Source organism: Lepisosteus platostomus, chromosome 12, assembly GCF_059453375.1.
Source record: "Lepisosteus platostomus isolate fLepPlt1 chromosome 12, fLepPlt1.hap1, whole genome shotgun sequence".
Taxonomy (NCBI): Eukaryota; Metazoa; Chordata; class Actinopteri; order Semionotiformes; family Lepisosteidae; genus Lepisosteus; species Lepisosteus platostomus.
In genome coordinates this window covers 34,246,957-34,260,714 of record NC_142622.1, presented here as the reverse complement: position 1 = coordinate 34,260,714, position 13,758 = coordinate 34,246,957, and the positions used below count along the sequence as shown (strand labels likewise).

Sequence of the window (13,758 nt, the reverse complement as noted above, 5' to 3'; positions counted from 1 at the left end):
TCCTGCAGAGTAATATTTTTACCTGAGAGAGGTTTCCCAGCTACAGTAGGTAACATTTCCAGAGGCAGGAATGCTGAGGCACAGAGTTTCTCCTCAAAAAGTGTATATGTCTAAGAGATCACAACTGTAGGGACTTAGTGATTGGATGAGTTACAGCTGTGTGTGGCATTAAAATATGCTTATTGGAGAAGACTGTCTTAGGTGTAGTAAGTGTAATGTTGTCCAAGGCTGGACTGCTGAAGGGTGGAGCTTGAGAAGTGTATATTTCTCACTGACCACTAACTAACCATAGTTGTAGGAAGTATGCAATTCAATGAGCTACAGCTGGGGCCAACGTTCCATGTACAGACTGCGTTTACTCCCCTGGAATCAAAGAGAGAGACAGGCTGTCAGTCTGATCCAGATTCCAGAGAGAGAGGAAATAAGAGTGTGTCTACTGAGTAGTATGTTAGTGTTTGTGAGCAGTTGACCTGGCACATGCAGGGCAAAAGTAAATCTGGGTCCCCACTGGCCTCTGTGCTTAGCAAAGGCCTCTGGTTAAGATTGTAAGGGGTGTAGCACCACCCTATGCAGGGTGTTAAGAGGGTGTTACTTCTCTTGAGTTGTTAGTGTGAAGTAGGCATGCAGGCATAGCAGAATAGTGAGGATCACCACTGATGCATGTGTAAAGACAGAGCATGAGGGGGGTGTGCTGGCAGCTGCTAGGAGACGCAGCCTGGGGTGCCTGAAAGCTGAGGCGCCAGTGGCAGTGGAGAGGTGTGAGTAGTGTGAGACAGAGCCTGGCAAAATACAGGATATGTGTTAAGTGTCAATAGCAGTACAAAATAGTAGAGTGCTTCTCGCCCAATCAAGGAACTTCCACTTCCACTGCTACTTCTTGAAAGGGATTAGTAAGAGGGCCAAAAGGCAAGCACACCGCAAGCAAAGGACTCAACATTGTTTAGTAGGATTTCGAGCTTGACCTAGGAGGAGGTCATGGAAAGGACCAAGGAGTGAGAAACAGAGGACCAGAAGTTGTGTAGTGTCACGGGGGACGGTGAACTTGATGTTCAGGTCTCTGAGTTACTGTGAGTGAAGAGCTCAGAGTAGCTCAGTTAGGTTCTCGTCGAGACGGAGTGAGAGGGAGAAAATGATCTAGTTTTCCGACCTAAGCATAGTGTGCCTTATGTCCTTAAGTCTCCCTGATGAAGTGCTTGTTACAGAACTACTCTTGGAAAACCAAGTCCTGATTAGAGATACATTTTTGCTGATTCAGAAAAAATCCGTTCTTTCACCTTCTTTTTATTTCTGGGAAGAAGTAGGCAAGGAGAGGGAGATCAAAAGCACAGATGTCTGGGAGATCTTGGTCCCAGTGTACTTCCAGCCACTGTTCACCTCCCCTAATCTTATACTTGCTAAATAAATCAGAAAAAGTGTCTGTCTTATTCTATACCTATATTATATATTTGATAAAATCGAAAATCTAAAATAATACAAAAAACGTAAAACAAAGTAAGCTACAGGTGACACCTGAAGCAGTTTTAAGAGCCAAAAACAAATATTTTTTAAATTATTGTTTTTGAAAAAACAGTGATAAACAGCATTGCCAACTTTCATGTTCACTAGACAATAAAGATGAAATAAATCAGTCTACTGTTAAAAGTTAGTCAAAAACCTTAATAAAGAATGAGTATTTAGAATCAAAGGAATTTAAAGGCTCATTGTGGGCAAAAAGACCGAAATTGGCTGGGTAGTGTGTTTATGGGCACATGGCTCAGATATTTTCCACACTGTTTACAACCCACCATTAACAACAGTCTTCTCTTCACGTTTTACGTGGAAGTAATAAACACTAACAAACATTTACTTAAAATTTAGTACAACTAAATAACCAATGTACAGTACATGAATCAATCTGTGGATTAATCACTGACTTAAAGCCTCTAGTTAGGAGTGGACTAAGAAAGCATCTCCTTCTATTCACATGCACTCTTATAGGAAATAAGTTTTAATGTAGATGCCTTTGATTCAAGCACCATTTTTCAAGATCGAGTCTGCCATGTAAATCAAGAACTACCTGCATTGCATTCTGCTTTTGGGTAGTGGAGAACTGCCAATGTAATAACCATAAAGCACCTTTATTTCTTGGCTGTCTATTCTTTGCCTGGGCTATTGCTTCTCCTTTTATACAAGCAAATAGCCTAATACTAGCAATAAGAGCTGATGCACCATTTTAAGGATTTCACTAATACAAAAGCAAAAAAGCATGTTCGTTTATGCTAAATGTGCTAAATTCAGTGGAGAAAACTGAACTATCAAAAGCGACAATCTCTTTTTTAAAACTATTTTTGCTTTTCCTGTTGATGCGCAGCACTTGGCACTGTGTGCCAACATACTTACTGCAGTTTATGTTTAGCTTAGCCAAGAAACCACAAAACACTTGAGTAAATCTGACAAAGACAGTAGTGCTGCACACTGAAGACACTGAGGGTTTGTGACTGACAAGCCCTCTGCTTGCTCTTGCTCTGAGATGTACTTTTGAAGGAGTGAAAAGCAGCAATACAGTTTTTACAAAGAAGATGATTCCTTGTTAAATGATTTTTCCTTTTCCTGTCTCCACATTCGCTTAACCCAATTCTAAAAAGAGAAGGCAAACAATGCTGGGTTGTTTTAAAACTTGCATATCAAACAGTAGTCACCACATCACAGGCACAATGCATGCTTTTGTAGACATAGAACTATGGTAAAACTACCCATTTATTAAGGCTGCAATTCTGTACAGATCAACCCTTCCAGTAATATTTAGCAGTTTACTTAGAATTACCACTTTATTTAAAAAAAAACAGTGAATGAAAGCTGTCTCAACAACGTTCTGGATTGATCACCGATTTCTGGAGGATATTGATGCTTTAAAGTGGGGGTGTACTGGATGTAGATCATTAATAATGAACCGATACACTTCCTTGTTTTTCTGACTGTGAAATTCATTGCACATTGTTCTTTTTTGAAGATATTTAAAAAATAATAATTATGTACTAATAATATAAGACAGATCTGACCTTGCAGCTCCGATATAAAAAGAATAATATAATAATGTTCTGTTTTCTAACTCTAAACATAAAAATAAAGCCCTACATAAAAATGGAAATTGCACCAGTGCTGTACAGAACTACAGTGTGAGCCTGTAACATCAGAAGCTGGCACTGTAGTAATAAATACATGCTGGCTGACAGAAGGATTTCTATCAAAGGAATTTAGATATGCCATTTTTCATCTGTCTGGTTATGGTTTTCAGCATTCCATTTTCTTTTAAATGCAAGGATGAAAAAGACAGACATATACATTTCCTTGCAGAAGTATTAGGGCCTTGCCTATGGTGTCCGATATGGTAAAACTACAAAATTGTACATACACATTTGTAAACTACTGTATGTGCAGTGTCTGAGTCTGTTTGTATGTCCTGGGATGGACTGATGTCCCATCTAGGGTGTACAGTATCCTGCTTTGTGCCCAGTGCTTGCCAGGAGAGGCCCCGGACCTCCTGCAGCTCTGTTAGAAAATAGATGGATGGATATTTCAATCAATAATTTAAATAAATTCTCACATGAAAAACTGGAACACTTCTGCAGTGAAATGTTTGCTGCACAACCTGTATTTATTCACTAGTACATCACATTACATTAGTCATTACGGAAACTAGTGAGCAGGAAGGGCTGCATCTCGTTGCAACTCATGGGAACTGGAATGCTAGTTTGCGACAACATGGTGGCTTACAGTACTTTCACAAAGTACACGATTTTATGCTTAATTCAAAATTTGTAATTTTTTTTCCATACCGTCAATGAATTTCTTTAGTGACCAAGATTTATAACTGGTCTGAATAATTGAGATTGCAGTTTCCCTTTAATTCTATTATTGACATGATTTCACTCACCTTCCCAGTTGGTTATTGGGCTAAAATTGAATCCTGAAATGGAATGGCAAGCAAATTCAGATCTAACTCAGTACAGAACACTGTTCAAAATTGGACTGGGGAACTGGCAGTCCCTATTATTAAGATGGACTAGTAGGCTTTCTATTATGATTCATCAGAGTGTGCTGACCATACGTCATCATGGCCCTAACATCGCAAACACAATTACTATTTGTAGTGCAATAGAAAAATACATGAGATACAGTATTAGATTTAATGGTACCAACATTTATCTAGCATAATTGTACTCTACAGTCTGGTAGCCATCCCTATATTCGGAGTTAATGGTCTAGCAAAAGTGTAAATATTCTTAAAAGAGATATACATTAAAGATTTCTGCTTTTCTGAGAGTTTTTTTCCCCAATTTGTCTGAACTATATATTTACACCTACTTAAATTTTTATATAAACTACCAAAACTCCTAAGACTTTGAGAAACATAATTACATTTAGAATAATAGCTAATTTTTTGGAATGTGTTTTTAGATTGTTTAATGCTCCCACAAATAGTAACCTTCAACTAATTAATTTATGCAACAGAACCTACTGGATACCTTGTAAGAGTTAATAGTGTGAAAATTGCCCCAACCCTCTATTCAAAATTTGCACTCTCAACCCAGCTGGAATTTTTATGCATATGTTTTGGGAATGCACAGAGGTCAATTGTCATTGGAGCCTGATATTCATACTGCATGAAATGGCAATGAATAGTGTGGCTCGCTGGCTTAACTGCGGCAAAGGTACTGATGACACAGCACTGGCTCCCTGCACATACTGTAGCCTTCAACTTTTGTTATACAGTATTTCAAGGATATGGCGATCCGAAAACTTTTTTACCGCCAGAATAAATGAGGCTAGCAATGCCACTTTGGAGATCTGGAGGGAAACTGCGATGAGAATAAATGAAAGATTTATGTGGGTCTGATTATCATGTGGTCTGCAGAGGAAGGGGTAGACTCAGGGGATAATGAGAGAGGGGAAAATGATTTTGTTTCTGTTGGGATTTGATTCATTAATCTAAAAAAAAAAGGTTTTTTATTTTTAGAACCTCCCCAGGAATGAGAATCTTTACATCATTTACTGTTGTGTATAGAATCTAAGCAAAAAAATTGAACATAAAATGGCTGTTGTCATACAGTTCAGAATGGTGTACATGGTGTTTATGTATCAAAGTCAGTGACATTTAGTGGCTTTCTTAATTAAATTCAATGAAGGTGAACAAAATACATTAATATCCATATCATAATGGTATAATGTTATATTTCAGAATGAAATAATGTTATAATGGGGTCCTACCCTTTGCAACAAATAGCTACAGACACACATTTGTCAAGAACTCACAGTAAGTATGTTTCAAAGGCATGTATTCTTGTCTTGAATATAAATATCATCAAATGAAACATGTTATGGGTACATAATCTAATCTCTAGCCTCTATTAGCTCCTAATGTGCCCTTTAAGGTCTTACAACTGACAATAAACACAATGTCACTAGTCTACCATGACAATGTTTAACTCTGGGAAACAGCTACAGTACATCTATGCAAAAGAATTTGACTTAAATAAAAAATAAACCAAATGAAAGTGTTTGGAGAGATATAGCAGTTTATATAGATTCGTTTGGGGGTGGCAAAATTCCATTTCTTAGTGCTGTGACCATAGCATTGAGGTTAATGACCTTAATTCTCTTTGAAGGAGTGCCAAAGCAATTAAGACCTCTGATTTAGATATTCAAAGGAACAGTCACGTCGTTCATTTTGTTTTATTACTAATCAAATACTCCAACAGGCTGTCAAGCATGGTATTTTAAAGCTTATAAGAGATGGTGGGGTTTTCAAAAATATTTGTTTCATGGTGACAAGTGAAACAACCTCATTTTCAGTGATGAGTAATAGCAGCTCAGAGAGATATAAAACTGCAAAAGTTATGCTCTGCCTCCCACCTCTTTGAATTACAAGGACATCTTCCACATCCTGTCCTTATATGGTATATGTTACCAATACTCAGCCTCAAAATCAATCTAGCCTTTTAGTCATTATATAATCCACTTGGAGGATTCTAACAAAGGAATCTTTTTCTCATTTTCCATTTTTATTTCCAAGAGCTTCAAAACAAAGGCTCAGTTTGCAGGCAGAAGCAATGACATGTTATTCCCTAAAGCATTTTGTCTGGGCCAGTACTAGAAGCCAGCAAAAATAGCTCTGACCCAGCTACTATATTATAAATTCGCAGCATCTTAGATACTGTATTACACCTCCCATTGCATGTGGTAACCCACACACTATTAGAGCTTTAAATTCTAAAAATAAAACAAAAAATGCTTAAGGAGTAAATAGATTAAGGTCCAGCATTTTTTCACACAATCACTGAAATAATAAGACTTTACCACAGAGCCAATTTCTGAATGGAAGCAAAGAAGGTTGTGATGAATTGAAAAATGCTACTCTCAATAAATGAAATAAAAACCTCAAAGCTTAGAAATTACTTTTGCATTAAAGTACGTATACTACTAAAATAATATATGTACCATATTTTATTTTAAAAAAAGCTTTGGATTACAATGTGCTGATAATTTTAAACAAGTAAAACATTTAAACACCACTGTAGAGGTGGCCACAGTAGTAGTAGCTCCTGCAATGACTAATCAACAAATTGATTGATCAAGAAACCTTTACTTGTTCCTTTCCATCTTTATACTGCATTGTCCCCAAAATACTGGCTTGCTGACCTCAATACAATTGTCTGGATGGCAGGTTTAGACAAAACGGCAGCTTGTCTCTACCATGTTGAAAAGAGAAGAAAAGAAACACAATGTTTCGGCTGTGGAGTCTTCTTTGTGTGTGATTTCCCCTGACTCTACCCCTTCCTTTGAAGACCACACCCGAAGAAGACTCCAGCTGAAACGCTGTGTTTATTTTCTTCTTTTCAGCATGGAATAAACCTTTACTTTGCAGCCTATGTACATTAATACAGCTACCTACTTGATCTAGCTTGTCTCTACTACATTCCCCTGAAAGATGTGGGAGAATGTTCTGCTGGCCTCTGTCACCTGACCAGTTGGAAGAAGGCAATTTTTCTGGTGATGATTAAAAACTAGGAAGCACAGGCTTCCAGTTTGTTCTCTATTGCACTGCGTGACATTGGTTGTCAGAACTAAGAGATCAGCTGACAAATGGCTCAATGGACATATACTGTAAATTTTCTGAAGAGTGTCTGAGTGAGTGTGGGTTTCCATTTTGATAAAATGTTTTAGAGTAGAGTCTTGGAAAGAGACTATTTGGGAAGCTGATAAGCAGCTTAGCAGCCTGGTGAGTATAGAGATGGCAGTGAAGAAGTTTAGGTAGGAGATCAAAGAAGAGTAAGGTTTCTATTTGGCTTTTCATTTTTCCTGTACTATAAATTCAAGCACCATTTTTGCACAAAGAAGAAAAGAAACATGTATTAACATGTGTTTATCTGTGACAGGCCTATTATATATCATTTGTTACTGCACCACAACCCCTAGGTCTGTCAAAATAAGTTAGATGGACAGTTGTTTTAAATATCGTATTACATAGGAACGATGGTATGAATTTGGGAGAGTAACTCTGCCTTTCCCAGTTAAGGTATACACCTTCAGTTCAGAATCTTCTCATCTTAGCGGAAATCCCCCCCTTCTCTCTTTATGAAGTCCCTCTACGACAGCCCTTGGTAGAATTATTCTACAATGTGTCCTTCTCCATTTTCTCATAAACTGACACTTCACTACTGCTCATACAGGTAGCTCAATCACATGAACTCAAAAAGAGAATTTGAGGGCATTTTGTGTTTATAATACATCTAAATACAAATGTAAAGGTTGAACAGTGATCCTGCTTTTATGTAATAGGTTTATCCTTATCTTAACAAATTAATGATTTAACATAGTATTAAGATTAAAAAATGCAAACAAATTACCATGGGCACACTTTGATATAGGTGTTCTTAATAGTGTGATAAAGATTACTATAATAATTTTATAAATATATTAACACTTAATATTCTATTAAAGTGTTAGCCAAAGTAACTTTCTACATCAATATGTTAACTAAATGTCAAAGGATTCACTTGACATTCGGAACATGACAGGAAAGTGAAATATGCTATTAAGCTTGAATGAATTAAATTGATGTGCATTCATGTATTTTACATGACCGAAGCAAAAGATTAAAATTTAATTGAATCATTAATCAAATTGCCTTTAACTTAACGAAAGGGCGTTATCTATTTCATATTGTATGCGTGTTTGGAAGAAGTCTGTTTTTTACAAAGAATGCAGCTACAGTACACACTAAAGACTGATATACATCACACATCTTTCAAAAGCAATCAGGGAAGTTCCACTGAAATACATTTTGGCAGCTGTATTGGATGTATGATAATGTCTAATAATTCCTAAGTAGGGTTATTGATGGGGTTTATGCAAACCAATTTTCTGAAAGGGCACTCAGCCCATTTTTATACATACAAAATGGGATTTTATGGTGACAAGTCTTCTGCCCCCAATTCATTAAACAATGTAAACCAGCAAAATTAGTTTGGGAGCACTGAAATTTGGTGGGAATTGCTATAAAGCAGAGTACAAAGGTTCTCTTAAACAGTTTACAACTTTTTTTTCTGATCCTTAGGTAAGCCAATTTTTTGTTTTAGGGTAGCGGTGCAGAAATCTTTAAAAGGAAGAGAAAAGCAAACCTGTATTCTTTGATTATATAGTGACCTCAGGAGAACACCCTTGAAAGTTACAGTAGTGAACACTAAAATTTTGTTTTCACCATCGATGTTTCCCATTATTCTCTCACAGGGACTTTACTGCAGAGACAATTTACCCGTCTTGTGGTAATTGTTTGTGTCAATACCCTTATTTTACTATTTTAAATCAATTTTAACAGCATTCAAGAAACCACTAATTCATTTATTCATTCCAAAGACCAAATATAATCACCATAATGTTCTTGTAAGGAAGTCATAAGTGCCTTTCTTACCTTTTTCTTCATCTTCACATTCTTAAAAATAGCATGGACTCTCCAAGTTTTTGCAAACATAGCTCCAAATGCTGTTGTATATCCCACTGTAAGAATCCATGTCCTGACCTGCATGAGGAAGGATTCATCACTACATTCACACTGAAATTCAATGCTCTAATGAGGCTTTATTCTTCTCAGGAAAGACCAAATCCAGTGAGATTCACTTCATGCCCTGTTTTCTTATTCCAAAAACAAAATGTTATTCATTTTTTCCCCCCATATTCACATACTTTAATTACAATACCTAGACATGACAATTTGAAAAGCAGGACACAAATAAAATAGTGTCACAAGTACAGTAAAAGGAAAAAGGGAAGGTTTATCAAGATGTATTTAAATGCACTATAATTTTACATTTGTAGTTTTTGAAGAACTGAATATAGACAAGTCTGTAAAATGGGCTGAATACTGTATAGTATATAACACTCTGGCAGAATGAAATAGTCTCTTGTATCACATGTACAGTACAGTATAACACATGCTACCTATTTAAACAAATAGAGCATGTCCCCATCATACAGTTTATATCTCTAATATGTGCAATGAATAAAATGTGTGGTGAGGCCCTGTCCTCATTTTTCATGACATAAAATAGTGATGAAAAAATGTACTTGCTAAACACTTCTGTTGCCCAATATAATCCAAAGTAAAAGTGTTATGATAGAAAGGTCAGCCAGAATCCTTAAATACACTCTGTAAGACATAGGGATATAGAGCTCAAGAGAAGCCCCAGTTCATTTTTAACAGTGAATAGAGAAAATAATAGTGGTGTCAACCTTCTAACAACTGTGCACAAATAGCTTAATAAACAACTGTTGCTAATAGCCTGCATTCAGTTTGCATTTACAATACAATTTTATGTGTTTAGAGAGCACGTACATCTTCCTCCAAACATCTACAAAACCTTTAATATTGACCTCAATAACGTGAAACTGTGTTTTGTTTGGTTGTAAGGTTAATGATAAGAATGCAAATCCTGTTGAAAGAAATCAGCAAAATTGCCCTTCTGTAAGGAAAAACAAAAAGAGAAGGCTGGAAAAATGCAACTTTAGAATTGCCATAACTGGAAACTTATGAAACACTGAAAAATACATTTCTAGTATGTTTGAAATACAGAGCTTTTCACATCAGAATACATGAAGACACTGAAATTAATTCCTGTTCCTGGAGGCAGCTGAGTCTTCTGGTTTTCCTTTTTTCCTAGACTCTTAATGACTATTTGGATTAATTGATCACTGCATTTGTCTATATTGCTCTGTTTCCTGGTCTTTACTAATTGGCCATTATAAGTTAGTGATGAAACTTTAAGGACTGCAGCCCTCTAAAAATATTAAAAAGTAAATATTAACTGCCTTACATGTGCTCACAGGAATCTAATACAGAACATGTGTAAGAGTCAATGCAGAACTTCAAAATGTTGGCTATTTTATATCAATATTTGTAGGGATTTGTGATCATGGCTTCAGGACCTGTAGTCTTTGTTGATTGATTTTCCCTGGTAACTTGCACAGCATGGGAACAGATACAGTAAATTAGGCTATCGCTATTTAGTCATTCTTTTTCTCTGTACCACAAATAGTGTACCTTCTTTGTCTACATACTGTAGATTCATGTGGTTTTTAAAGAAAAATGTATTTGAGAAAAAAACAAAGTAAAAAGTTGTAACTTTTATGTGCAGTGTTTGCAGTCTTTTTTCACCTAATTTATACTACAGTATATGTTCTTTCTGTGTTCCCGTGGTATCACAGGTACTCTGATTCCCACCCACCTCCCAAAGACATGCAAAGAAAGGCCATTTTATGTTTACTGTAGTGGACACTTACTGTGCACAAGGTTTCAAATACTTTGTCAGAGACAAAGGACCCATCAAGACCAAAGAGAAATATAGAGGCATAAGACAGCATCCCTCCAAGGATAATCAGGTTGTTCATGTATGGACTGGACATCTTTATTAGCCTGTGGAGACAGAAGCATATGGCATATGGGGAATTTACTGGAACCAAATTGATCTGATATTCCTGTGGATGTAATGAGATGCATTTTCAGTATAATTAATGAATGAGAAGCCAGCCTGACCCATTTATACAAGTCAGGCGGGATTCTCTAAATAGCTTGATCAAAGAACAAGGCCACCTAATAACTTCAATATTTCATCCAGTGGCTCTGAAATGAGGGGTCTTCCAAGATGAGAGCAACCTTCACCCTGCAAGGAGGGGAGAGTCATTAGACTTTCGAAGCTTTCATAGCTCTCAAAGGCGTTTCTCCATCAGCTGCAGCTACAGTACAGTACAGTACATCCTGTGTAGATTGCTATTACAGGGATAGTTTGAGGCATTTTCTCATCAAGAGAATTTCTCATCATTCATGCTTTAGCTTCTTTGGAGTGAGACAGGGCTTCCCAAGGGGAAGAAATTCCAAGTGGAATTCCTTTAACAAGACAATGCCGAAGAAGGTTTGACACTCGATTGAGTAAAGGGAAGACCTACATCACAGTTAAACAAGTATGTTTTCCACCCATCTCAAATCACTGTTTCTGTGGTCTTTCCCTTGAGGGTGCCTAACAGACAGTTCATGCTAGATATGATTTTATTGTGCAAAAAAAAGCCCAACTCAAGGACAGCTTTAAAGATATTTCTTATGAATTTTCCTTTAGGGGAAAACATGTAAAACTGGTTCTAGAGGTGAGGCGATTGTTCAATTTTATTGCAACAGCACTTCCTAAACTTTTCTCAAAAAAGGCAAGTTTGATATAGGGTGGAAATCACTTATGTTGTCTTTGCTTGTTTAGGTGAAAGCACAATTGAAGTGATTTTAAAGGGAGTTCACTCCAGTGCTTAAGGACTCGTTTATTATGTCAAGAATGGTAGAGCTGGAAAACAGAATTGAAATGAAACAGAAGTCTGTAGCAGACAAGTGGTGACTTTCATATGTTACACCACTTTACTAAGGCATTCAGTGTCAAACTGAGAGGAACAAGAAAGAGGAAAACCAGTAAAAACAGACAAGCAGAGGTGTAGTTATATGAAGGTCGTAGTAATTTGTTTGTATCGATCTATACACCAGACTGCTCAGAAGCATGGTAGAGCTGGAATTGTGACCAGATTCGTCCCATTTCGTAAGCATGTTGTCAAACCAGTTTAAAATGCACATTATGTAACATCTTTACATCTCAATAATAGTGAGTTACTGTAAATTACCCTACTCTAGACAGTCTTTAATAATTTTGAGACAAGTTACAAAAAAATTGTCTTCTTCTAGCTCACAGAAGACTTTGAAAAATTTCAAGTCCTTGGTAATGTTGAGCAATTTATTTCATAACAGTTAGTTCCTAATACCTGTTTAAACAATGTATGAGAAACACCATTTGAAGAGACACAGCTCAATCTGTGTCCAGATCTGACTATCGTTGATAATTATCTCTTAATCCAAATGCCTGAACAGCAATAATTGACTATAATTCCTTCCTTAATACATTTCACAGAGGCCAAAAATGTCCTTTTTTGGCGGCCACAAATATCTCAGCTGTGCAGTTGGCCATTAAGGCCCCAGCTCAATTGCACACCAATGGGAGCAGGGGAGAAGATCAGGAAGTGTCTTACTTCTGGTTGCGATTCTTGATGTTGAAGAAAAGAAAAGCGCTGGCCATGAACATGCCCAGGACGGTGATCGCTGATAGGATGCTGTAAAGAGGCAGGTTTATGTGCCTCCGCTGGAGTCGGACAAATGTCCGGTCTTTGGGTGGCTCCACTCCTGCAGAAACAGAAGAGTGTAACTGTGAACTGTGTAGGCACTTGGAAACTGTTAGGTTCACTGCAAGTCAAAAAGGCCTTGTGCAGATCAAAAATAAGTTTATGTTATTATTGTTCTTTAATTGTGAAATTTTTTGGTAATAATTTGAAAACACTACCATCTGGACCATAGGGATCAGCATGTGCTCTGGATGAGCACAAACTGATTAAGCAATGAGAAAATTACTCCCCTTCTTTCTGATTTTAAACAAAATTAAGGAATATCTGATTTCTCACAATGCTTAGGATTAAATGTATGTAACAATAACATTTTAGCACCTCAGGTATGTTGAAAACCTGATTAAAACAGAATTGACCATTTAGCATTAAATTGCACTTACAACTGAAATGCATTACTCTTGACCCTTTTAAAGCTTTTCTGCTTCCTCTCGGAGACAAAGTACTATTTTCAGGTTCTGCTGTCCCTTACCTTGAAACCTGATGGTGTTGTTGATGAGTTCTAGAACATCAGCTATTGCATTATATTCTCCAACCTTCACTTCTTTGCCTTCTGTAAAAATTGAAGATGAGAACATTTCGAGTGAAGCTACCATGTTCTTTAAGTACACAGTATTTTTATGAATGAAACTATGAATGTCATCCTCATTTGTTTTTAATGCAAGCTAAAAACCCAAGGGGTCCTGAATTGTCTTGACTCTTAGAACTCTCCACTGCAAGGATCCATGAGTACTATAACAAGAATAAACACAGCTACTGCAATTGAGATCATGACACTCACTATAGGAAGAAGCCTGACTGAGTCAGTGCTCAGGATTTGCAGGATGGGGTTAGCAAAACGATACTTGGTGAATTATGGATCACACTGGGCATGTGTTTTGAGAAATGGCTATTATTGATCCTGGGAGGCACCTTCGTATAAATGGTTGTGGGACTCCTTCCAGGTTGTTGAAACTGATACCCTGGCTTCTTTTAAGAAACAACTAGATACTGTAGGATCCTTGCTTCAATCAGTTACTA

At 36.9% G+C, this 13,758-nt stretch overlaps 1 protein-coding gene across 1 annotated transcript in view; it reads right to left on the bottom strand.

Moving 5' to 3' along the window:
• Window positions 1–13,758, bottom strand: part of gabbr2 (gamma-aminobutyric acid (GABA) B receptor, 2) — a 341,200-nt gene that overhangs the window by 84,956 nt on the left and 242,486 nt on the right. The window contains exons 9-12 of the mRNA XM_088601719.1: window positions 13,211–13,291; window positions 12,592–12,742; window positions 10,816–10,948; window positions 8,951–9,058 (exon numbers count right to left, since the gene is read on the bottom strand). Coding sequence (XP_088457845.1) covers window positions 8,951–9,058; window positions 10,816–10,948; window positions 12,592–12,742; window positions 13,211–13,291 — 473 coding nt within the window. The remainder of the gene's footprint in view (window positions 1–8,950; window positions 9,059–10,815; window positions 10,949–12,591; window positions 12,743–13,210; window positions 13,292–13,758) is intronic.